The sequence below is a fragment of the Odocoileus virginianus genome, chromosome 8, assembly GCF_023699985.2.
Source record: "Odocoileus virginianus isolate 20LAN1187 ecotype Illinois chromosome 8, Ovbor_1.2, whole genome shotgun sequence".
Taxonomy (NCBI): Eukaryota; Metazoa; Chordata; class Mammalia; order Artiodactyla; family Cervidae; genus Odocoileus; species Odocoileus virginianus.
Genome location: NC_069681.1, coordinates 55,191,056 through 55,214,400, shown reverse-complemented (window position 1 = coordinate 55,214,400; position 23,345 = coordinate 55,191,056). Strand labels below are relative to the sequence as shown.

Genomic DNA, 23,345 nt, shown 5'->3' with positions numbered 1-23,345 from the left:
AATTTGCTTCCCACTCCACTATTGTCCTATTTTGTTTCTCTATGTCACTGAAATTTTTCTCATAATTTTTCTGTTGCTTCAGTCACTAGAAAACTACTACTGTACAATAATTGGTATAACTGTTTTATTTTATATCCTTTTTTCCCTTTAAAGATTAGTTCTCATCAACTTGGTAGTAATTATACATGGTTTCCACGCATACTAAATTCTTCTCCACAATGCTTTCTAATAAACCAGAGGCAATGACTAAATAATGTTTCCTATGACTATTGTTTTGGAATACTTATTTTAATATACCAAATTGTTGTAGAAAAGATGTTTTAAAACTTATCTATTTCCCTAAAATTCTATCTTGGCAATCTAAAATATTGTTTTAGAATGTAAAAGTTTGCTTATAGTATCTCCAATTTTTAAATGCTTTGGCAAAAAACAAACAAATACACAAGAATTTATCTCGTAAGTCTATCAAATTTTGTATGGGTTACAGATCATTTGAAATTAAAAATTAAGAGAAAAAAACTGCTCATTTACAGATACACATGAGAAAATTTTTTCTTAATATAGATCATTTGAAATTAAAAATTAAGAGAAAAAAACTGCTCATTTACAGATACACATGAGAAAATTTTTTCTTAATTTTAACTCTTCTTGCAAAACTCATTATTTGGTAAATATACTTACCTATGCAGAAGAATAAGCACCAAACTAAGTATGTCTCTGTTTACAGTTTTATTACTTCAGTATGGATGACATTTCAGAAAAAGACCTACCTGGCTGAGTTTTTCCATATGTGCTACCAAAAGGGGAAATCGGTGAACCAGTGTGGAGTCGTTCTCTGTGCTCACTTGTTTAACAATTGACCGTAGCAGTACTTCTCCATCATATGCGATAGGGAAGATGGACGTCAGCTTGACGGACGTGTGACACAGAGCTGACATCACAGCTGCAAGGAGCCGGCTGCTTGACGTCTTGAAGTTTGCCTCTTGGATATCCTTTAAAAAAAAAAAAACATGCACCCCACCAAAGAAATACTGCATCAATATAATCCAAGTGTTGGATATATAAAGGGCAAACAACCTTAAATCATACCAAAATTTTCCAGCACTCGGTCACTCTGTCTGGTTATAGAATAATAAACTATTATTATCAATGCTTTTAAGCACAATTGCTTAAATTACTCCCCAATGAAGCTGGAAAATGACTAAATACAGTTGATAAATCAGCTTCCTGTACTATTTATACATTTGTAGACCCTCAGAATCACAGTCCTCTCTAGTACGATTTCTCAAAAATGATTTCATCAAGGTCCCAATTAGTATACAGTGTAAGTTATTTCCAGTAACAAGCTCTGAAACCATTTCCCTCAAATAATAAATGACTTGTCAGTCGGTGCTACTATAAGAAGATATCTGAAAATATGATTTTAATAAGGTTGTTATTTTCTGGGAAGAGGAAATAAAAGTCTAACAAACAAAAAAACAAACAAACAAAAAAAGAAGATATCTACCTCTTGTTAATGTAGCTTAATGTTATTATGCTGCTGCAGCAGCATTTCACTAAGATCACAAAAGTATGTCATCTTATTACACAGCTTATTCAGAAAATTTATCACACTTCGCAAGATTTTATAAAAAAAGTATTAAAAACTTATCAACAGGATATGCAGGATATACAGAGGATCATACAGTTTTGTCTCTCCATTCAGTTAATATGCTTGTAATAGCAACTCAAATATCAATTACATTAATTTTTAAAGGCAAAACTAACCTTGCGTTTCTAATATAAACTTCAGTTGGTATAATACACATTTTATATTGCTGGATTTGATTTGATAATATTGTTAATATCCATCTTTCTAAGTATATTTGTCTATATTATTTTTTCTTTCACAATCCTTGTCAGGTTTTAGTATCAGGATGGGTGTAACTTGAAAAACTAGTTTGGAAGTGTTGCCTCCTATATTTTCTGAAAGAGTTTGTAAAGTCATTTCTTTCCTTTATGTTTAGTAGACTTCATCAATGATAATATCTGGGTCTAGGGTTTTCTTTGTGGTTAAGTTTCAAATAATTCAATTTTTTTAATGGACATAAAAACATTCAGATTATTTTATTTCTTGTTGTGCCAGTCCTGGTTAAGTTGTAACTTTCAAGAAATTTGTATGCTTTATCTAAAGTGATAATTTATTGGTATAAAACTGTTCCCTTATAATATTTTAATGTCTGGTGGATCTATAGGTATATTTCCAATTTCATTCCTGATAATGGTATTTTGAGTTTTTTCTTTCTCTCTCATCTCTCAGACTTCCAAGGAGTTTAAAAAATTTATTTTCAAAGAACCAACTTTTGACTTTCTAGTCTTCTCTATTTTCTATTTCATTGATTTTGTTGTTTAACTTTTTTATTTCCTTCCTTTATCTTTATTACTTTCTTCTTACATTGGGTTTGTTTTGATCTTTCTAGTTTCTTAAGGTCGAAATTTAGATCACTGATTTTAAACTTTTCTTTTTTGCTAGTAAAATAATAAAAAGTATAAATTTTCCTCTAAGCAACACACTGGCTACTTCTCACAAACTGTGCTTTATTTTTATCTTCAGTGTGAAAATGTCTAATTTCCTTTGGAATTCTTCTTTGATTTGCTGGTTACTCAGAAGTGTTGCCTACTTTCCAAATATTTGGTGTTTTCCTTGATATAATTTACATTTAATTTTGAATTTAATTCTACCGTGGTTTGAAAACACCTTAAGATCTTAATCTTGTAAAATATACTAAGACTTATTTTGTGGCCCAGCATATAATCTACCTCTGTTAACATAACATGTACACCTAAAAGAATATGTACATTGAACCTGCACATTCTGTTCTGTAAATATCAGTTAGGCCAAGGTGATGGATAATGTTCAAATCTTGTGTATTCGAACTGATTTTGTTGTCCAGTTGTTCTACTAATTACTGAAAGAGTTCTATGTTCTATTAATTACCCATAGTCACCAACTATCAATGTGATTTGTCTACTTTTCCCTTTAGTTCTGCCAGTATTCTGCTCAGTATTCTGAAACTAATTTGGGGCATACACTTTTATGAGAGCTGCAGTTCCCTCATGAGTGAATGAATGATGTTAGCATGCAAAGTCATTCACAGTCCCTCTCCTGACTGTTCCGCAGATACAGGAGTGGAGGTACCATAAGCTGCCCTTGCTCTCACACACATGCTCACTCACAGATTCAAAAAGCAACCCAGCATCTGTACGGCGTGCTTGCCAATTCTGTAACTGAGAAAGGATAAAGCAAATAGAAAATTTTGTTTAACTTTGATTATTTAAGTCACATATACCAAACTGATTTCCTAATATACCTTTTATACAAGGGAAAGGCTAAGGCAACTGAAATATATTTTCTTTGAAAAGTATTAAGTAATATATCATATTTTCAACTAACATTTTACAAACTTAAGATTACCTGATCCAAACAATTCAGCAGGTCACAAAGGCAAGCCCACTGTAAGGCAGGAGTTGGATAGAAAGAATGGAAACAGGCCGTGAAGGTATTATGACATTCCTGAAGGACAGCTTCTAGAAGACTCAAGGGTTGACTGAGATATCCTTGGGGGTCATTATCCAGTTTCACCATGCAGTGGTCAACTCCTTCAGACAAAATTTTTCTTAACAAAGTTCTGGTTTTTCCAATACATTCTGCTAATTTGCTGGTTTCTTCTACAACAGCTTTTCCTGTAGCTTTAAGAGGAGAAAGCAGATAAATAATTAGTTAGGATAATAAGTATGTATGAAAACACTCAATATATTTCAAGCAACTACTTATATGGCTATTCATAACCTAGAAATGAAACGAGAGATCACATGTTGGTCCAAAAGTATTTCTTTTAAAAATCTAAATAGGGAAAAAAAAACGTAGTGGTTTCAGCATTTAAGTCCAAATCAGTCATTCAAAATAATCTGATTTGACAGAATCTGTTTAAAATAACACTTTATTAGAGTAGTTAACTTTAGCCTAATGTGACTTTTTGTTATCAGAATGACATGTAATCTATTATATTCTTTATAAGTAAATATGAGCATCACAACAAGCCAACCTTTTCCACTCAACTCAGAGCAGGTTAAAATAAAGGCAGCTGGGGTCTTAAACTCATGGTAATCCCTATGCAAACCTCCTCAATGTCTCAAAACATTATCTCTACTTAGGTCATTAAAAAAAAATACATCATACCTGACACTGGGTAAATTTCACAGGTATAGACACGCAATAACCTCAGACAACAGGTGCCTACAAAGCGCAGTCTCTCTAAATCTAGAAGCGTAGCTGTAAACTGGAATCCTTTTAGTCCTCTAAGTTCTTCAACTCCTAAGACTAAGGTGGTCCAGCTCCAGTGAAGAATACTCAACAATGACTCAAAACATTCCTAATCCAGAATATGAAAAAACAGATACCAATTAGTTTAAATCATACTATAGGCTGACTTAAACGGAAAGATAACATTCAACTTGAAAAGTTAATCTTGAAGTTTCTACTGAGTTTCAGTAACCCAAATAATAGACATTCTATTAGTTCATTCATTAAATGACCATTAAGAACATCTTTGAAGCTTAACAAAAATAAAAACTAACTTACTCTATATCTACATATTAAATTTTACAATATAAACTATAGCCAAATCTTGATAAGCAAGTTAAGAGGAGATTAAAATTCACTATGAAATACAAAAAACACTTATTTGGATCTTTAAAATTCTAGAATATGGGTTTAGGGTGGTGAGCATAGTTTGCCATTCCAGTTGGCCTACAGGTTTTATGATGCTTACATGACGATGGATACGACACGAATCTCAAAGTAAACCTCATCTCTACCAAATCTCAGTCCTCTGGTGTGACAGTACCAAGAATAAAGGTTTGTAGTTTAAGTTTTTAAAGAAATGAATGAATAAATTTATTCTACAAAGATTACAATTACAATTACCTAATGACCACAAAACCACTTAGACATTAATATGAAAGAATTACCAGGCAGCACACAAAAAAAGAGATCACTGAAAAAGACATAACAAAGGCAAAGATACTTATTGGGTCAAAAGATACCAAACAGATCTTAATACTGAAAGGATGTCAAGGTACCAAGGAGCCAAAGCTCTTATGAGTCCCTTATTCAAAGCACACCTGTTGGAAGGTGTATTTGACTTGATATATATCCAAATTTAAATGCGCCCACTTCCAGCAGAAATATTCACAGAAGTATGTAAGTATCAAAGACACGTATTTACAGACATGAATATAAAACCAACCCTCTGTATTCAAAGGTTTCGCACCCGAAGATTCAACAAACCAAGGATCAAAAATATTCAGGAAAGAAAATTTCCAGAAAGTTCCAAAAAGCAAACCTTGAATGTGTGGCATGCCAAGGATTATTTACACAACAGTTACATTGCATTAGGTATTATAAGTAACCTAGAGCTGACTTAAAGAACACAGGAGGATTTGTGTAGGTTATACACAAATGCTATGCCATTTTATATAAGGAACTGAGTATCTAGGAATTTTGGTATATGTGGGGGGTCCTGGAACCAACCGCCCCTCAAGTACAAAGAGACAACTGTGTAAAAGTAAAAAACGAGACACAAACAATCCTTTGATAGGAACAGAATTAAATAAATTAGAGTACATCAATCTGCTGGGAATTCCTTGGCTGTCCAGTGGTTAGGACTCTGAACTCTCACTGCCGAAGGCCCAGGTTCTATCCCTATTTGGGAACTAAGATTCCCTAGCTGTGTGGCACAATCGAAAAAAAAAAGAAAGAGTACACCATTCTATGGAATACTATGCAAACATTAAAAAATTCAGACAGAACTAGTGTATCAACATAGAGTATCTGCAGTATGTTAGTCACTCTGTCGTGTTCGACTCTGTGTGACCCCATAAACTGCAGCTGGCCAGGTTCCTCTATCCTTGGAATTCTCCAGTATTCTCAAGAATACTAGAGGGGGTAGCCATACCCTTCTGCAGGAGATCTTCCTGACCCTGGGATCAACCTGGGTCTCCCGCACTGCAGGCGGATTCTTTACCATCTGAGCCAGCAGGGAAGCTCGTCTGTAGTATATTTGATGACATTTTCCATCAATTTCACTCCTTTGCATGTATCCAGAGAAAACCATTAATTTGAAACGATACATGCATCCCAGTGTTCACAGCAGCACGATTTACAACCACCAAGACACGGAAGCAGCCTAACTGTCCAGTGACAGATGAAGGACTAAATATGCAGTGTGTATATAAGATACACACACACACACAGAGAACACCTCTATTTTCACATTATTTTAAGTGCATATTCTTTGGCCTGGGATGTCAAAACTACCACAAACAAATCTCAGTTACAAAAAACTATGCTGAGAAAAACTGTGCTAACCATCAAAACAAAACTGAACACTGGACAGAAAAGCTGAGATTTTTTAAAATGGCTTACCACTGAGACAGTTCTTGCAAAAGATCTCTTTAAAATATGTACAGGTTCACTGGTTTGCTGTTTGCCCTTTGAAGCACTGCCATCACTAGTTGGAAGTCTAAAGGTAGCAGACACACATAAACTTACGTTGGAAAGTCCAATGACATTTTCTTCTCAAATATACATTTTTGCAATAGCAAAGTAAATTAAACATTTAAGTATTTTGTTAGGCAAATATCCCAATATGGGGTTTTTTATAAACATTTTCCATGCTAAGCAAAATTTTTACCACATAAGCAAAGCAGTTCATCTTCTAAATGCCACCTTTGTAAGGCTGGGTAGTAGAAACTCCCTTCTCCTACTAGACATCAAACATAACTGTTTTCTAGTAATGTTACTATTAAATGCTAGTAACTGTACCCAAGAGTAGACCAAGCAACTAGTAATGTTCAAAATCTACCCATGGCAAATACTGACTATAAAAGATTGCAAAACAGCAAATAAAAATCTCCTCTTGGAAAAAGTGAGGTTATACTATCTAGGTTCTTAAAGAGATTACTAGAAAAGATATGGAAGAGAGAATCACTGTTCTAAAGCTATTTCGATATTTACTACTTAAAATAAGAATGTTATTGTTTAGTAATAGTTTATATCTATTTAAATTCTTTCATCCAAAAATTATTACAGTAATCTCCTAGAAATAGATGGATACACACATAGGCAATGCTCCCATATATGACTCAATTCCCATAAAGTAATTAAAATTCTTAAATAATATTAAAATATAATAGTATGTTATATGAGCAAGTTATCATTTGATATTTTAATTAAAGGCAGAAACTTTTCAGCAGTAAGGGATTTTCCAATTCCTTCTATCACAAGATGAACAAGAAACATAAAACTGTAGAATAAGTCAACTAGGCCTACATAGAAAAGTCCCTAATACTCAGATTTCATTTCTCTAAGATAAATTTCATTAGTTTAAAACATTCTGAAATTGGTGAGAAAATCAAGACTAAAAAAATAAGTCATTAAAATATTATAGGCATAATATAGATAATGTGAATCACTAGTGACATTTTACTAAAATTAACCTTCAGGTAAAAAAATCCTTAAAGATATACAAAACTTAGATGTTTTTGTTCTGTTTCTAATGGTATATTATAATGTGCTGAATGCTTCAAGTAATTTCCCTCTTACTATGTCACATATTTTATAGTAATCCTAGTGCATTATATTAAAAGAATAAACCATGTTAATTAACTGTAAATATGCTAAATACCTGTATAATAATTGAGGTATCTGACCAGCATTAACATCTGTGCCATTATTTGATTTCTTTGAACTTTTAAACTGGAAAACAACCCTGAGAAAAAAATAACAATGTAACCAAAAACAACATGATTCAAGATTCATGAAAGGAAATGAAAAACATAACAATCATGTTTTCAAATTTTATGTAACTGAAGAGAAATTCATCCTTCAAGGGAAAAAGTAAAAGTAGAAAGACACAGTTCTAGCTCCACATAGCTTAATGCGTTAAATGAAAGAACTGAACCTGATTTGGAGCTACTGCCTGATCCCTCCTTTATGTTAAAGCTCAGCTTCAACTTCAACTTCAACATTTTAACCAAAATATCGATGCTTCAACATACAGTTTAAAATCTAGTAAACTAGATACGATATAAACTTTAGCTTAAAATGCTACGATATTCCAAGGTTGAAGCAACTGTATATAGGAACAATACAGTACAGGACCAAAAAGATCTCTTCAGTTTTACCATACAATCTGGAAAGGATACATTAGGACAACAGACTTCATTTCTCTACAACATTCTACTTTGTACATTCAGGAACACAGACTTTATCTCATAAATTAGTCTGCTCTTTTTTTTGTCAGTTCTGAGTTGAATGAAACTATATGAAATATACCCAGTTCAAACAGCTAATGCTCAAGAATGATAAAGAATAAACTGAACTTCTCTTATAAATGATAGCTCTGTCATATGAATCAGAGTACAGAGTAGGCTAGACTTGGAGTCAAGAGACCCCAGGTTGAGATCTGGCTCTGCCATACAGCAGCCGTACAATTTGATGCAAAATTGTTTCACCTTTTGTCTTTATTCCCGACTGTAAAAACAGGGCTAATAACCCCTTCACAAAGTTGTTGAGAGCATCAAATGAGATATTATGTATGAAGGCAGTTTATAAACTGGGAAGAACTCTACATTTGAAATTTAAACAGTAAATTTCCCCTTACATTTTATTAAAACTATATCATCTCATATCATGAAAGCTTTGTAATCTGTATTTTCATAAGCACTATCAAATTTTATAGCAAGTATATGTTTCTTTTTTCTAGTTTCCAGACTCCTAACTATTCTTGTCATTTTCCGCTATGTAACTTCTAATTTTGGTATAAGGTTTTAAACACTGTAACATCCAGAAATACATACAAATGCCAAGTGACAAGAGCAAAGAATATCAGAATATCTTCTCATTTTGTCTTACTTTATTTAGCATGAGATTACATGAATTTAATTTTTAGCTGGTCATATTATGTTCTAGACCTACAAAGATTTTTTTTTATCCTACTAAAAGACCCCTGAACTTTCAAATCAACATTCAACTAACAAAAATGAGAGTTGCTTAAGTAATGCTGAAAACATTCTGCTTACCCATCATCTGTGGTAATAGAGGCTTGTCCGTGAGATCCACAGTCACTGCTGGGTCCTGACACTCGCGCCCAGGCTACATACCACCAGCCTGCCTGCAGAAGGACTGGTTCATCAAACATCATTGCATATTTTTCCCTAAGAGGAAAATCAGAGTGTCAAAGACAAGCCCTCCACACTTCGTTGGTACAGACATTTACTGTTTAAAATCCTTTTTATAAGCAAAACATGAAATACATTGTATTATAAGATTCTTGTCAAACAACATTAAAAACCCTCTATTTTAAAAAGTCTGGACAGTGGAACAAATTTGAGTCAGCTGGAATTAGGTGGATGAACTATACAGGAGACTGCTATACAGAGTGAAGTCAGAAAGAGAAAAAACAAATATATATGGGATCAAGAAAAACAGTACTGATGAACATATTTGCAGGGAAGGAATGGAGATGAAGATGTAGAGAACGGACTTGTGGACACAGTGGGGGAAGGAGAGGGTAGGACAAATCGAGAAAGTAGCATACACGCACACACACACATGTACACACACTCTATCATGTGCAAAACAGACAGCTAGTGGGAAGCTGCTACATAACACAAGGAGCCCAGACACACACACACACACACACACACACACACACAATCATGTGCAAAACAGATAGCTAGTGGGAAGCTGCTATATAACATAGGGAGCCCAGACACACACACACACACACACACATACACACACACACTATCATGTGCAAAACAGACAGCTAGTGGGAAGTTGCTACATAACACAAGGAGCCCAGCCTGGTGCTCTGTGACAGCTTAGAAGGGAGGGGTGGCAGGGAAGAGGGAAACTCAAGAGAAGATATATATATATATATATATATATATATATATATATGATTATGGATGATTTGCATTGTTGTATGACAGAAACCAACAACATTATAAAGCAATTATCCTTCAACTGAAATATACAAATAACAGTTACTTGTGTTATGGTCAAGACATTTTCGTCCCCTACATTGTGAATTCTAAAATGTGCTTTAAAAATATAAAACTTTCATACTAAAATAAGATGACTTTTACATATCAGTTGCTCAGTCATGTCCAACTCTTTGTGACCCCATGGACTGTAGCACACCAGGCCTCCCTGTCCATTACCAACTTCTGGAGATTGCTCAAACTCATCTCCATCAAGTCTGTGATGCCATCCAACCATCTCATCCTCTGTCGTCCCCTTCTCCTCCTGCCTTCAATCTTTTCCAGCATCACGGTCTTTTCAAACGAGTCACTTCTTTGCATCAGATGGCCTAAGTATTGGAGTTTTCAACTTCAGCATCAGTCCTTCCAATGAATATTCAGGACTGATTTCCTTTAGGATGGACTGGTTGGATCTCCTTGCAGTCCAAGGGACTCTCAAGAGTTTTCTCCAACACCACAGTTCAAAAGCATCAACTCTTCAGTGCTCAGCTTTCTTTATAGTCCAACTTTCACATCCATAGCTTTAACTAGATGGACCTTTGTCAGCAAAGTAATGTCTCTGCTTTATAATATGCTGTCTAGGTTGGTCAGAGCTTTTCTTCCAAGGAGCAAGCGTCTTTTAATTTCATGGCTGCAACCATCTGCAGTGATTTTGGAGCCCAAAAAAATAAAGTCAGCCACTGTTTCCACTGTTTCTCCATCTATTTGTCATGAAGTGATGAGACTGGATGCCATGATCTTAGTTTTCTGAATGTTGAGCTTTAAGCCAACTTTTTCACTCTTCTCTTTTGCTTTCATCAAGAGGCTCTTTAGTTCTTCTTTACTTTCTGCCATAAGGGTGGTTTCATCCACGTATCTGAGGTTATTGATACTTCTCCCGGCAATCTTGATTCCAGCTTGTGCTTCCTCCAGCCCAGCGTTTCTCATGATGTATTCTGCACATAAGTTAAATAAGCAGGGTGACAATATACAGCCTTGATGTACTCCTTTCCTACTTTGGAACCAGTTGGTTGTTTCATGTCCAGTTCTAACTGTTGCTTCTTGACCTGCATACAGATTACTCAGGAGGCAGGTCAGGTGGTCTCGTATTCCCATCTCTTGAAGAATTTTCCACAGTTTGTTGTGATTCACATAGTCAAAGGCTTTGGCATAGTCAATAAAGCAGTGGTAGATGTTTTTCTGAAATTCTCTTGCTTTTTCTATGATCCAACGGAAGTGGCAATTTGATCTCTCGTTCCTCTGCTTTTTCTAAATCCAGCTTAACCATGTGGAAGTTCTCGGTTCATGTACTGTTGAAGCCTGGCCTGGAGAATGTTGAACATTACTTTGCTACAGTGTGAGATAAGTGCAATTGTGTGGTAGTTTGAACATTCTTTGGCATTGCCTTTCTTTGGGACTGGAACGAAAACTGAACTTTTCCTGTCCTGTGGCCATTACTGCATTTTCCAAATTTTCTGGCATATTGAGCACAGCACTTTCACAACATCATCTTTTAGGATTTGAAAAGCTCAACTGGAATTCCATCACATCCACTAGCTTTGTTCATCATGATGCTTCCTAAGGCCCACTTGACTTCTCATTCCAGGATGTCTGGCTCTAGGTGGGTGATCACACCATCGTGGTTATCTGGGTCATGAAGATCTTTATTGTACAGTTCTTCTGTGTATTCTTGCCACCTCTTCTTAATATCTTCTGCTTAGTTAGGTCCATACCATTTCTGTCCTTTATTGTGCCTGTCTTTGCATGAAATGTTCCCTTGGTATCTCTAATTTTCTTGAAGAGATCTCTAGTTGTTCCCAATCTATCGTTTTCCTCTATTTCCTTGCACTGATCACTGAGGAAGGTTATCTTATCTTTTCTTGCTATTCTTTGGAACTCTGCATTCAAATAGGCATATCTTTCCTTTTTCCCTTTGCCTTTTGCTTCTCTTCTTTTCTCGGTTATTTGTAAGGCCTCCTCAGACAACCATTTTGCCTTTTCAATGACCTTTAACTGTTATCAAAAAAACTGATAGTTTTTTCAGGAAGACTGAATTTTAAAGTAGATTTATTCAACTAAAGTGTTCTGCGGGCTCTGGAATCAGATGGCCTGAGTTCAAGGCCTGGCTCTGTAACTCACTAGCTGGGTTAGCTTGTGCAAGTTACTACATCCTCTCTGTGACTCAATGACTCAAGTTTCCTTATTTGAAAATAGGGATAACAGTAATATCCAGGTCATAGGACTGCTTTGAGAACTGAGTTGAGACAAAGAGTTTGGATTGAGCCTGTCACACAGTAACTACACAAAAAGTTTACTAAATTAGGAGGAAAGAAAGAAAAATGCATAAACAAATAAAGAAAATCTGATATACACTCAAGTTGAAAAGTCCTAGTAACGGAGTGGAGGGAATGTGCGTTGATTGCAGCTGGGATAGAGAGAACAAAGGAAAATGAGGAAGGGGAAGACTGTCCTGAACAGTTCTGCAGAGGTCTGAAAGTACAAAACAGGGTATGAAACTGGCAACATGTCCAGTAGGATTAGAGCACTAAGACAGATAAAGAAGAGTAATAGGCAGAAAGTTAAAAGAGGCTGTTAAAGATTATAAGTTCTTTAATGCTAGCCATAGGAATCTGGGCTTCATTAGTAGGCAAATGAAGAAAATCTAGACGATTCTGTCTATATAAAACCATATACTGCATTTTTGACTTATAATCATCTGTTCAAAATATGATGACAGTGGTATCTTAAGGTTTTACTAAAAATTACTTAATAATTAACCTTCCTGAAATTTCCCTAATTTTCATTCATGGATAACATGAAAGTTACTGGAAAAGTATCTCCCGATATTGGTTAATGCCTAAAGTGAAGAAACAGTCGGAATTTTCTTTAGGTTTACTATTTTGTTCACAAAGTATTATCTATTGAAAGCAAACTCAATGCCTTATCACCAGTTTCAGAAAAGATATGTTTTCATTAGCAAAAAGCTTATGAATGCCACAGGAGGTTTTCTTAACATAGTGACTGGTGAAGGACCGTGTGTTACTATTATCATGAAATTCAATTCATTTCTTTTTCACATCATCCCTGATTTATCACAGCACAGTGCTGAGGTAATTCTTAGGATTACACAGAAAGACTGATAAAATCTGCCTCTCTTTTATTTAACAAAAACGTTAAAAGCAAGCATCCTGATTCTGGCTACTCCTGTTTCAGTAAAGCCGGCCACCTCTCCAATGGTGCTATAACCAAGCAAACACTACAGGCCCGGTGTCAAGGTGTCAGAGTATGCAGGTGATCTAAAGGATGGCCCACTGTGACTACTGGATATAGTACACATAACGCTACTCATAGTAAAGAATTGTACTGCATCACTAGAGTAGCACATCAGATGTTCTCTAAGTGATACATGAAAATATGTGTGCAAAATATATGTATATTTCCATCTCCAGTGTAGAAACAGTCAATTTATCTTGTGAAATACAAACATGAAGGACACTCTAGTTTTAATGTACTATTATTAAAAGCAACACTTATCACCTAGTACATAATTTAGCTTCTTAAGCATCTGATCACAGATTACTTAAAACTTCCTTTTTAAATCACATTATTCATTTATAATAAACTTGCCATATCAAATATGGAATGATTACAATGAATACTGAAGAGATCTTTACCTAGCAGCACAGTCATAAGCCAAGACATCTGTCTCTGCAAGAAGGTCTCCATCAGTTTCATGATCGCCTCCATCAGGACCTAACTCAAACAGCTGGGGAAAGGAGAAAAGCATATTGTGATCACAATCATGTAAATCTGCTGAATAATGTGCTTATAATTTTGTGTCTTTAATATACACTGGAGATGACAAAATGTAAACAAGTACCAGCTTGAAAAAAATCTTATTTAGTGAAATAAACAAATCTATATATCTAAATTAAGAAACATATACAATGTCTTATGGTCTATATTAACCTCAGTTTTTCTTGCTTTATATATTCACCTACTTATATCAAATGCTCCAAAACTGTTCTTTACCAGATATAAACATCTGAAGGAGGTTAAGAGAACTCTAATTTCTAAGTGAGCTTCCAAATGTAGTAGAATTTTGTCTTAACATGTAACTAGCTATGAGATCCTTGGATCCGGTTTCTTCATCCATAGAGGGGAGATGGACACACTAGCAGTGCCTACTTCACTGTAACCGTGTGAATTAAAAGAAACGATACTTATAGAACACTCATATACCACAGCCCCCTCCCCACCCCAAAAAAAGACTAGAAAAATATTAGCTGATGAATAGCAATAACAGAAGGTAAAGCACTCAGGTTACTCAGTGGTAAAGAATCCATCCGCCAATGCCTGCCAGTGTAAGAGTTGTGGGTTCAATCCCTGGTCAGGGAACTAAGATCCCACCTGCCATGGGCTCCAGAACTAAAAAGAAGCCCTCATACCACAATGAAAGATCCTACATGCCACAATGAAGATGCCAGGAGCCACAAAAGACCTGAAACAGCCATAAATTTAAAAAAAAAAAAACACAAAAAACCCTGGGGTAATCCTTTTTTTCCATGTCTCTCCACCAGCTCTGTATCTATTCTACTGCTGGTACCAAACACTGTCAATGCCACCAGTGTTTCCAGTGTTACTAGCTGAAAGAATTCAGTATGAACTAATTAATTCTTCTCTCCTTTCTCTCCTTGTTCTAACCCATATTCCACAGTTAAAGGTTTTTGCTTTTCTTTAATAACCCATAGTTATCTTTTAAAAATGCCCATCTGATTAGAATACTTCTTTAGCCTAAAAGTCTTCAATGGTTTCCCTCCTCTTCATTGTAAACAGCATGATACAAAGGTCCTTAATAACTTGCCCCTATGGCTCTGCTATTTATGTTCAGCAGATAATTTTGGGCACATGCTGTGTGCCAGGCAGGGTGGTAAGAATCAGGCATACAGGGGTACACAAGACAAACAACGAAAGAATGGGGGCTGTTGGATGTACAGTTTTAAACAGGCTCACGGGGCAGTGGAGATCTTAAGGTAAAGAAACAGTCAGCCGTGCAGGTACGGGAATGGAGAGCTGTAGTCAGGGGAGTAACAGGTGTGAAGGTCCTGAAGTCTGACTGTGCCCAGCATGACTGAGGAAGAGAGGCGGCCAGTGGAGCTAGCTGCAGTGAATTAACTAGTATAACACAGGGGCAGAGGGGTGATGGAAGTTAGTTCCGGGGGTGCTTTTCAGGCCCTCGTAAGGCCTGGTTTTTATTCTAACACAAGACGACACTGCAGGAATCTGACAGAGGAGTGGCATACTCTGGTGCTCATTCTAAGAGAATCACTCTGCTCTGCGGAGAGCAGAACGAAGGGAGCAAGCGCAGACCAGAGGCTACTCTGTGCTGATCCAGGTGGTCGGGGTTTGGACCAACCTCCTACCAGGGACAGTTTTCAGAAGTAGTTAGATCCGGGATTTATTTCCGAAGTGCAACCAACAATATCTGCTGCTAGAGTGAATGTGGGATGTCAAAGAAAGAGGGCAGTCAAGAAGGACTTCAAGATTTTTGGCCTGAGCAACTGGAATAATAAAGTTAATTCTATTGTGAGTCCGTTAAATGGGATGGGGAAGGACAACAGAATAGGAGGTTTAGAGAAGATGTCAGAAGCCTGGTTTTGAGTATGTTACACCCCAAATACCTGTTAGCTATCCACATAGAGATGCAAAGTAGGTAGCTGTATAAATGACTTTGGAGGTCTATTAAGTTTAAGAGTGATAAAAAGAAAAACACTTAAAACCATCAGGCTGGATCACTGTGGGGTGAGTAGACTTTAAAAAGATGTTCAAGACTTTGAGTTCTGGCACTCCAACATTTACAGATCAGGAAGATGATGAGGAACCAGCAGGAGACTAAGAGCAGCCAATGAGACCAGAGCAAAGCGAAGCCTGGTGTTCTGGGAGCCATGTGAAGAAACTGTATCAAAGAAAAGCTCAACCGGATTAAACTGTGTTGACTGAGGCAAGGAAGATAAAGACTGAGGCTACAGTAGCATCTAACTGAGAAGTTTTTTATGAAACTTGCTATTGAAATTAAGGCATAAACGAGTTTTCTCTTTCACTTTAAGAGCAAAATCAGATAATGTGACAACAGAACATTCAAGCTATCAGTGAATTTTCAAAGACTGAGTAGATCCTTTACTTAGTATAACAGTTGGCCCTTTCTGACATGCATAGTACAGTAAACTTATGACTCCTGATTGGTTTTTGACTATCTACCAGATGGAATCCATCCCCTTACTCACTTCATCCCTGGTCCCCATATGTCTGTGGTGATGATGTATGTTTACACAGCATCTGGTGATATAAATGCTAAAAAATTTTAAAGACACATCAAGATGCCCCTGTATCTTGTTACTAAAACGGCTACAAGAAAGCAGGCACAGAGAAAGGTACACAGAAGATTGAGATTGACTGTTAATGCCTTTTTCAACCTAAAATTATTGACAAGTCATTTTCTATTTATTTTACTCCTTTTTAACTTGACTTCCGAATTTTTCATGAGTTAATGATTTATTATTACTCTATTTGATTGTAGCAATGCTTCCTCAGGTCCTTTATTAGAGGAGGTGTTCTATAAATTAATAAATCAAGTTAAAATCACTATCTTCAAACACAGAGAACAACAGTGTGAATGGACTGCTTACCTTAATTTTAGCAGTATATTCTCCTCTACCTCCAAACAGACCAAGACCACCAAGTAAAATATCGGTGTCGGCACTAAAACGTATAGCTTCCACGGAGTGAGCAGAGTAGCCCCAGCCCCCTCCATGACCTAAAAATATGCAAATGATAATTTACATTTTAAAACATCCATATAATTCATTTGTAAGACAGTATTTCCTCAACATAAATGTACATACTTTCAAACCTGTTTACTACACTATAATCTTCTTTGGAATAAACCTTCATCACTGCTTGAGTTTCCTCCTCTGTGCTCGCAACACCCATTTTTAAATCCTGCATAGTTGCCAAGGTATCAAGACAACCTAAAATCAAACAAACGAAAATTCAACTGCTTGAATGAACACTTCCCCTAGTATTCGTGATATCTGAGATGCTGGAGGCGATAAATTAAAACAGCAAACTCTAAATGTGCTCAACAAATTTATACCATGCTTCAATATTTCATGGAAGATACTTAAAACCAATACAAATTACCCTCTGCTTGCGTAATTAGCATATTTAAATATATGCTGTATGACAATGTTTCATGCAAAACTCTGAAAAGCTGCAAGAGCTTATTTAATATTTGAGTCCTTACAAGGTCTGTCATTTATCAAACTCTATGAATCACTTCAGATTGATTCTTTCTTTTTTCTGCTTAACAATGATTAAGACTTTAGATTGATTTTTAAGGTACTATTTGAGGAAGACAAAGTAGCCTGAGATAAACTTAATCAATGCTAGTTTGGCATGTTTACAACGGTTACCAGATGGTATAAAAGTGCTGTATCTCAAATTCATTAATTAGAAGTAAATTTAATGTGCTGTGGAAAACTGTTACATAAGAAGAAATAGAAGTGGTAATTATAAAATTCATAAATATTTTATAGAATTTATTTTAAAATAATGCATAAAAATTAAACACTGTAATTATATATTTGAATATTTAACCTGCTTCACTAAAGTTTATGTATTAATAGTAAGCAAAAACATTATTTTAAAAGATTTACCTGTTAGGAACATTATATTCAGGGCTGCTTTATATTTGGGAATATATAAATCTTTCATGGTGTTGGTCTAAGCCTAATGTACTTTTTTCTGTAGGAGAAACCTTTTAAAGTTAGATTTAACTTACTTTGCACCTAGCACATTATTATTTAACAAACATGACAGAATGATACACAAATTTAAATACTCTTTTAAAAAAAATCTTCAGGACACATTAACGAAAATTAGTTGATCATCAAACACCAGCCCTACCTAAAATGTGCAGAGCTGCGTGAGACCGGGTGGTGAGAGCCCTTGAGCCCGTGGGTAAGGCCAGCTCGGGACTCAGAATGCTACATCGGGACTGCATGTCTGCTGCAGAGGGAAGTCGGGCATCGGCAACCACCGCGTTGTAACACCACAGTTCTCTAGTGCTTGGCCGAAACCTTTCAAGGAAAAGATCACAGCACCTCAACATACAGTTTCATTTTAAAAAACTTATTAAGCAAAATTGATGACACAAAGAGAACAATATAGCCAGCTTAAACAGGACAAAATGTAGCTCATTACTTTCCATATCTGAGCTAAAAATATAAAATGATTTATGTCATCATAAAAATTTTGAACAAAACAGCAAATAGTATCACATTATTGCATGATAATAGAGCAAGAGTCTTTAAACTCTAATGTGTACTTAGAAATATAAAACTTTTGCACAGCAAAACTCCATTAAAAAAAAGTGTAAAGTCAAAAGAAAATACATGAAACAAACACAAGACTAAACAACAATATCCATAATGGAGAGGAACTCCTGCAACCCAACAAGAGATAATCCAAAACCAAAAGTGGGCAAGGGACACAGAATGCTGTTCTTTGGAATGTAGATGCTGAATCTTACTAATCAACAGTAACGCATCATAAAAACTATGAAGAACCCACAATGACATCCTGCCACTATCTCATTCCTTTCATCTCTTCCATAACAAAATTCTCAAAAAGCAGTCTCCACTTCTTTTATTTTTTAAACTTTTTTGGGAAAAGATATTTTATCAACTACTGAGTTAATGCACAAGAACATTAACAAATATTTTTAAAACAAAGTATGAAGAATAATGACATGATGTACACTAGTAAAAAGAACATTATAATTTATCTATTAAGTTTCCTGTTGCCATCCTCCCTACTCAATTCCTTTCCTTCCCCTTTCAAAAGGAACAAGTATCTTGAATTTCAAAAGTTTATTATCTTCTTGCTTTTCTTAACGGCTTTTCATGTTTGTATCAAAGTAGCATATTATTTAAGTTTTGTGTTTTGAACTGTCTATGAACACAATACATACTTTGTGTATTCTTTTGTGGCTTGCTTCCTTCAAACGTAAGAATATTCTTACAATTTGTATTTACACAGTGCAATGTGGCTGCAAAATCACTCAATCTCACTGTTGTAAGGGAATTAGCTCATGTGACTATTTCACAACTGTTTCTTCATTTTATTACTGATAGCAGAATATGAAAACCATTCAGTCTTCTACTATAAAAAAAATGCTGCTATGGACAATCTTTTACACAGTTTCTAAAGCACAGGTACAAAAGTACATGGGAAGGAAGAACAAATCCTCATTTTTTACAGCTGGGAAGTCTACACAGAAAGCACTGATGCTCTAGAAGATCTCATTCATGTTAGACAGAGCTGACGTTTCAGATCAGTTTAGAAAGGATGATCTCAATCAATGGCGCTTGATGATCCAAGCTTACTAAATATATAAGCACTTAAATCCAGCAGTCCCACTTTGGGTACACAGCCGAAAGAACTGAAAGCAGGATCCTGACGAGGTATCTGTATGCTCATGTTCAGAGCAGGTTTACCCACAATAGCCAAGAGGTGGGAGGAATCCAAACATCCTTTGCTAGGTGAAGGGATAAAGTAAATGTGGTAGAAACATACAGAGAACTACCATCCAGCTTTAGAAAGAAATAAAGAACGCCACCCGGTCACAGGCCACAACGTGAGTGAACCTTGATAACATGATCCTGAGTGAAGTAAACTCGTCACAAAATGAATCAGTGCATGACTTCACTTACTCATCTGAACAAGGCAAAGGCACAGAAACAGAGTAAAAGGTGGCTGTCAGGAGTGGGAGGGAGGGAGAAATAGGTGTTTTCTGCATACGTTTCAGTTTTACAAAGTGAAAATGTTCCGGAGGTCTACTGTTCAACAGTGTGACTATATTTAACACTACTGAACTGTACACTTGAAAATGATTACGATAGTACATTTTTGTCTTTATGCTGCTAATTATAGCAGCAGTTAATATTATTGGGTTATTGCTTTTTAATTTAATCTATCAATCTGCTACTTGCAGTTTTTATTTATATACAAAAAAAGCAAAAGACACGCATTTTGAAAGGTATCACACAAATAAACTACACTTAATATTGTGACCCATGGAGGAAGTTAGTGACATTTGGTATGGGGGAGAAAAAAAGACATGGAGAGGGACCACAACATTCTTACTGTTTGTATATTTGCTTCATCTTTTAAAAAACTAGCAACTCCAACTAATAAAAATAAATGAAAAAAAAAAGAAATTAAAAAAAAAACTAGCAACACAGATTCATGTGTCAGTTCTGTAAATTTTGAAATGAAAAATAAAACTGCTACTAACATTCATCTGCTCTTTACAGGCATGAAGTTATTCAGGAGAAGCTACTGTTAAGAATACAAAAGGACGCAGGCTCGGACAGGAAGGAAAGTCAAAGCACACTAATACTGAATCTGCAGCGTCTGTGATGGAGTAGAACGCAGGAACCCTACTGAAAAACACAACGGACACGAAGCTGCCAGAAGTCAGCATAATGAAAGGAACTCTCCAACTTCCAGCTGTTTTACTGAAACATAGGAGGAGACTGCTCTTCATGTTTTAATCTCTGTTTTGGAATAAGGGGGTAAATGATCAGAGACCTGGCCAGGCATCTGAGATTACCTGTCCCCCTGTTACCACCATATGTGAAAAAGGCAAGGTTCACCTTACCACATACCACACGTCGCAGTTCTGTTAAGGCTCCAGGGAAACGACTCTAGTTATATACTTAAAATCTACTCCTACCATTATTTCTAAGTTAGAGAATACATTTCTAATCTATCAAATGTATCCAGAAACAAATTCCATACTGTCAGCTTTCATTTTATTCTACTAATGCAAATTTACTTTGTTTAAAACTAAAACATATTATAAGGATCATAGAAAACAAAACATCAATTTAAACCTAGGTCCAAAGCAGAGCTCGCTCTTTGGTAACTAAGTCTCTTGTACCGACTTCTAATCAGTAAATAATTGAACACAAAATCCATCTTTACATCATTTGCTTCTCTATCCCTGCCATTTATTTCACTGTGATCACTCTAATTTCGGTTCTCAGGATCTTATGTCATCACAAGAATCACTTTAAGACTAACTCACCCCTAGTCTCTTGTTATCTAATCCATCCTGTATATTGCTGCTAAGGAATCTAAAGTGAAGTCGCTTAGTCGTGTCCAACTCTTTGTGACCCCATGGACTATAACCTATCAGGCTCCTCTGACCATGGGATTTTCCAGGCAAGAACACTGGAGTGGGTTGCCATTTCCTTCTCCAGGGGATCTTCCCAACCCAGGGATCGAACTCAGGTCTCCTGCATTGCAGGCAGACGCTTTACCATCTGAACCACCAAGCACTACTCAATTAAATTCTCGCCTCCAAGTTGCCTCACAAAATGCCCAAATAAATAGCAACCAGGTTGTCAGCAACCTGGAAGCACTGTAACTCCTTCACTTGGAATCATGACTCACAACTGATAGAAAACATGGCCTTTTAAGACCTGGCTGGCTGTTAGAAAGGAAACTAGGAATGACTGCCAACTAAGGCTGGCCAAATAAACAACTCAAGGGAGAAGAAAAAGTAAGTCCTGTGATGTGCCACTCTGGTAAAGGCATGACTGCCTTATTAGTCATCAAAGCTAGAAATCTGGGATAACTCCTTCCTTGACTCATGTATATAAAGCACCACAGTAAATTTTAAACAAATGCAATATAATTTCTTGGACTGCTTGTATACCTGTATCCATCTGTACATTTTTAAAATTCCCAGAGTTTGATAAACCAGTATATTTCTCTACCAACATGGGAATTTTGTTATGTACATTCCTGAAGGGCAAAGTTCATTGGTTTTATTTATTCTGTACTGTCTTTGGCATAATTTCATCTACACAGTTGGTAATAATTATATATTTACAGAACCAAGAAATAGAGTGAATTCTGTACAACACAGATAAGACTGCTGACAGACTAAAAATAATGAACAAGAGAACTCTTGAACATGAAACTGCTCACGATAATAACAGTGACAAAGTCTTCCATCGCACCTTACTACTTGCCTCTGCCCTAAGTTCTTCAATTCTCACGATAGCCTACGAGGTCCCATTATTATCCCTATTTTATAAATGAGAAAAGTAAGGCACACAGAGTCAAAGCAACCTCTCCACAGTGACAAAGAAAGCAGTGTGCAAGTGGGATAAACTTAAGGCAGTCTGCCTCAGAATGCATGCTTTTAACTGCTGCACTATACTGGAGAGGTCCCGGAGAGGCACTGTGATAGCAAGGTAGTTAACAGTTGAACGAGAGTTCTCATCGATGAAAAGTCTGCCTGTACATAGCTTTCATATTCCACGAAAATACAATTTGATCAAAACATATTTATTACTCTGTTTTAAAAATGGAGAAGCCATCCCCATCGGGATGGGGAATACATGTAAATCCATGGCTGATTCATGTCAATGTATGACAAAAACCACTACAATACTGTAAAGTAATTAGCCTCCAACTAATAAAAATAAATGAAAAAAAAAAAAAAAAAAAAAAGGAGAAGCTTACCTCCAAATGACATCATACACAGGATCAAGACAAACACCAAATCCTTGCAGGTCCTCTTGCTCAGAGTCATTAAAGGTTTTACAGCTCCCATCCACTTTATTTATCAGAAGACACTTAAATGGAGGAGGCTCTGATATAGAAGCAGGTACCAAGCCTTGGGGAAAAAAAATTATGTATTTTAAAGATGCACTACCTTTTTACATTCCCCCAACTTATAAGCATTTCCTGTAAGGTAAGTATCATTACTATCTCCATTTAATAGATGAAGAAACTGAACTAAGACTTAGGGGTTGGGTAACTAAAAAACCTTTAAATAGCAGAATGTGGACTAAAACCTCAGGCTGTCTACATCCACAACACATACTCTTAGTTTCCACACTAGACCACCCTATAATTATCCATGATATCATAGACACAATTATAAATTGACACCTTGGTCTCAATGAAACTTTAAAGTCTGATTTATACAATCTGTCAGAAAGAAATTCTATCACTTATTTATCAAGAACCAATACAGAAAACTTCCTCTTTCCAATACAGGTTTTATACCATACAATTAGGCTCATATTTCCAATACTCTCTAGTTTATAAACTAGTCTCCTAATAATCCCATTCTTTCAGTGCATACGTACATATAAACACAGCCACTTGAAAGCTTCTTTTAAACTTCTTCAAAC

The 23,345-nt window shown here is 35.9% G+C and overlaps 1 protein-coding gene and 1 long non-coding RNA gene across 14 annotated transcripts in view; one reads left to right on the top strand and one right to left on the bottom strand.

The window, feature by feature from the left end:
• The window catches only part of LOC110152936 (uncharacterized), a 34,082-nt gene extending 13,211 nt beyond the window's left edge, over positions 1-20,871 (top strand). Inside the window, exon 2 of the long non-coding RNA XR_002318523.2 lies at positions 20,445-20,871. This is a non-coding gene — a long non-coding RNA (uncharacterized lncRNA). The remainder of the gene's footprint in view (positions 1-20,444) is intronic.
• Positions 1-23,345, bottom strand: part of MYCBP2 (MYC binding protein 2) — a 264,029-nt gene that overhangs the window by 124,500 nt on the left and 116,184 nt on the right. For all 13 annotated transcript variants that reach the window (XR_011489071.1, XM_070471540.1, XM_070471542.1 and 10 more), the window contains 11 exons: positions 22,669-22,822; positions 18,034-18,206; positions 16,971-17,096; positions 16,755-16,882; positions 13,743-13,834; positions 9,124-9,258; positions 7,728-7,811; positions 6,467-6,563; positions 4,220-4,412; positions 3,455-3,729; positions 771-992 (listed from right to left, as the gene is read on the bottom strand). Coding sequence is in view for 12 of the 13 variants with exons in the window: in XM_070471540.1 (XP_070327641.1) it covers positions 771-992; positions 3,455-3,729; positions 4,220-4,412; positions 6,467-6,563; positions 7,728-7,811; positions 9,124-9,258; positions 13,743-13,834; positions 16,755-16,882; positions 16,971-17,096; positions 18,034-18,206; positions 22,669-22,822 (1,679 nt within the window). In the remaining variant the exon portion in view is untranslated. The remainder of the gene's footprint in view (positions 1-770; positions 993-3,454; positions 3,730-4,219; positions 4,413-6,466; positions 6,564-7,727; positions 7,812-9,123; positions 9,259-13,742; positions 13,835-16,754; positions 16,883-16,970; positions 17,097-18,033; positions 18,207-22,668; positions 22,823-23,345) is intronic.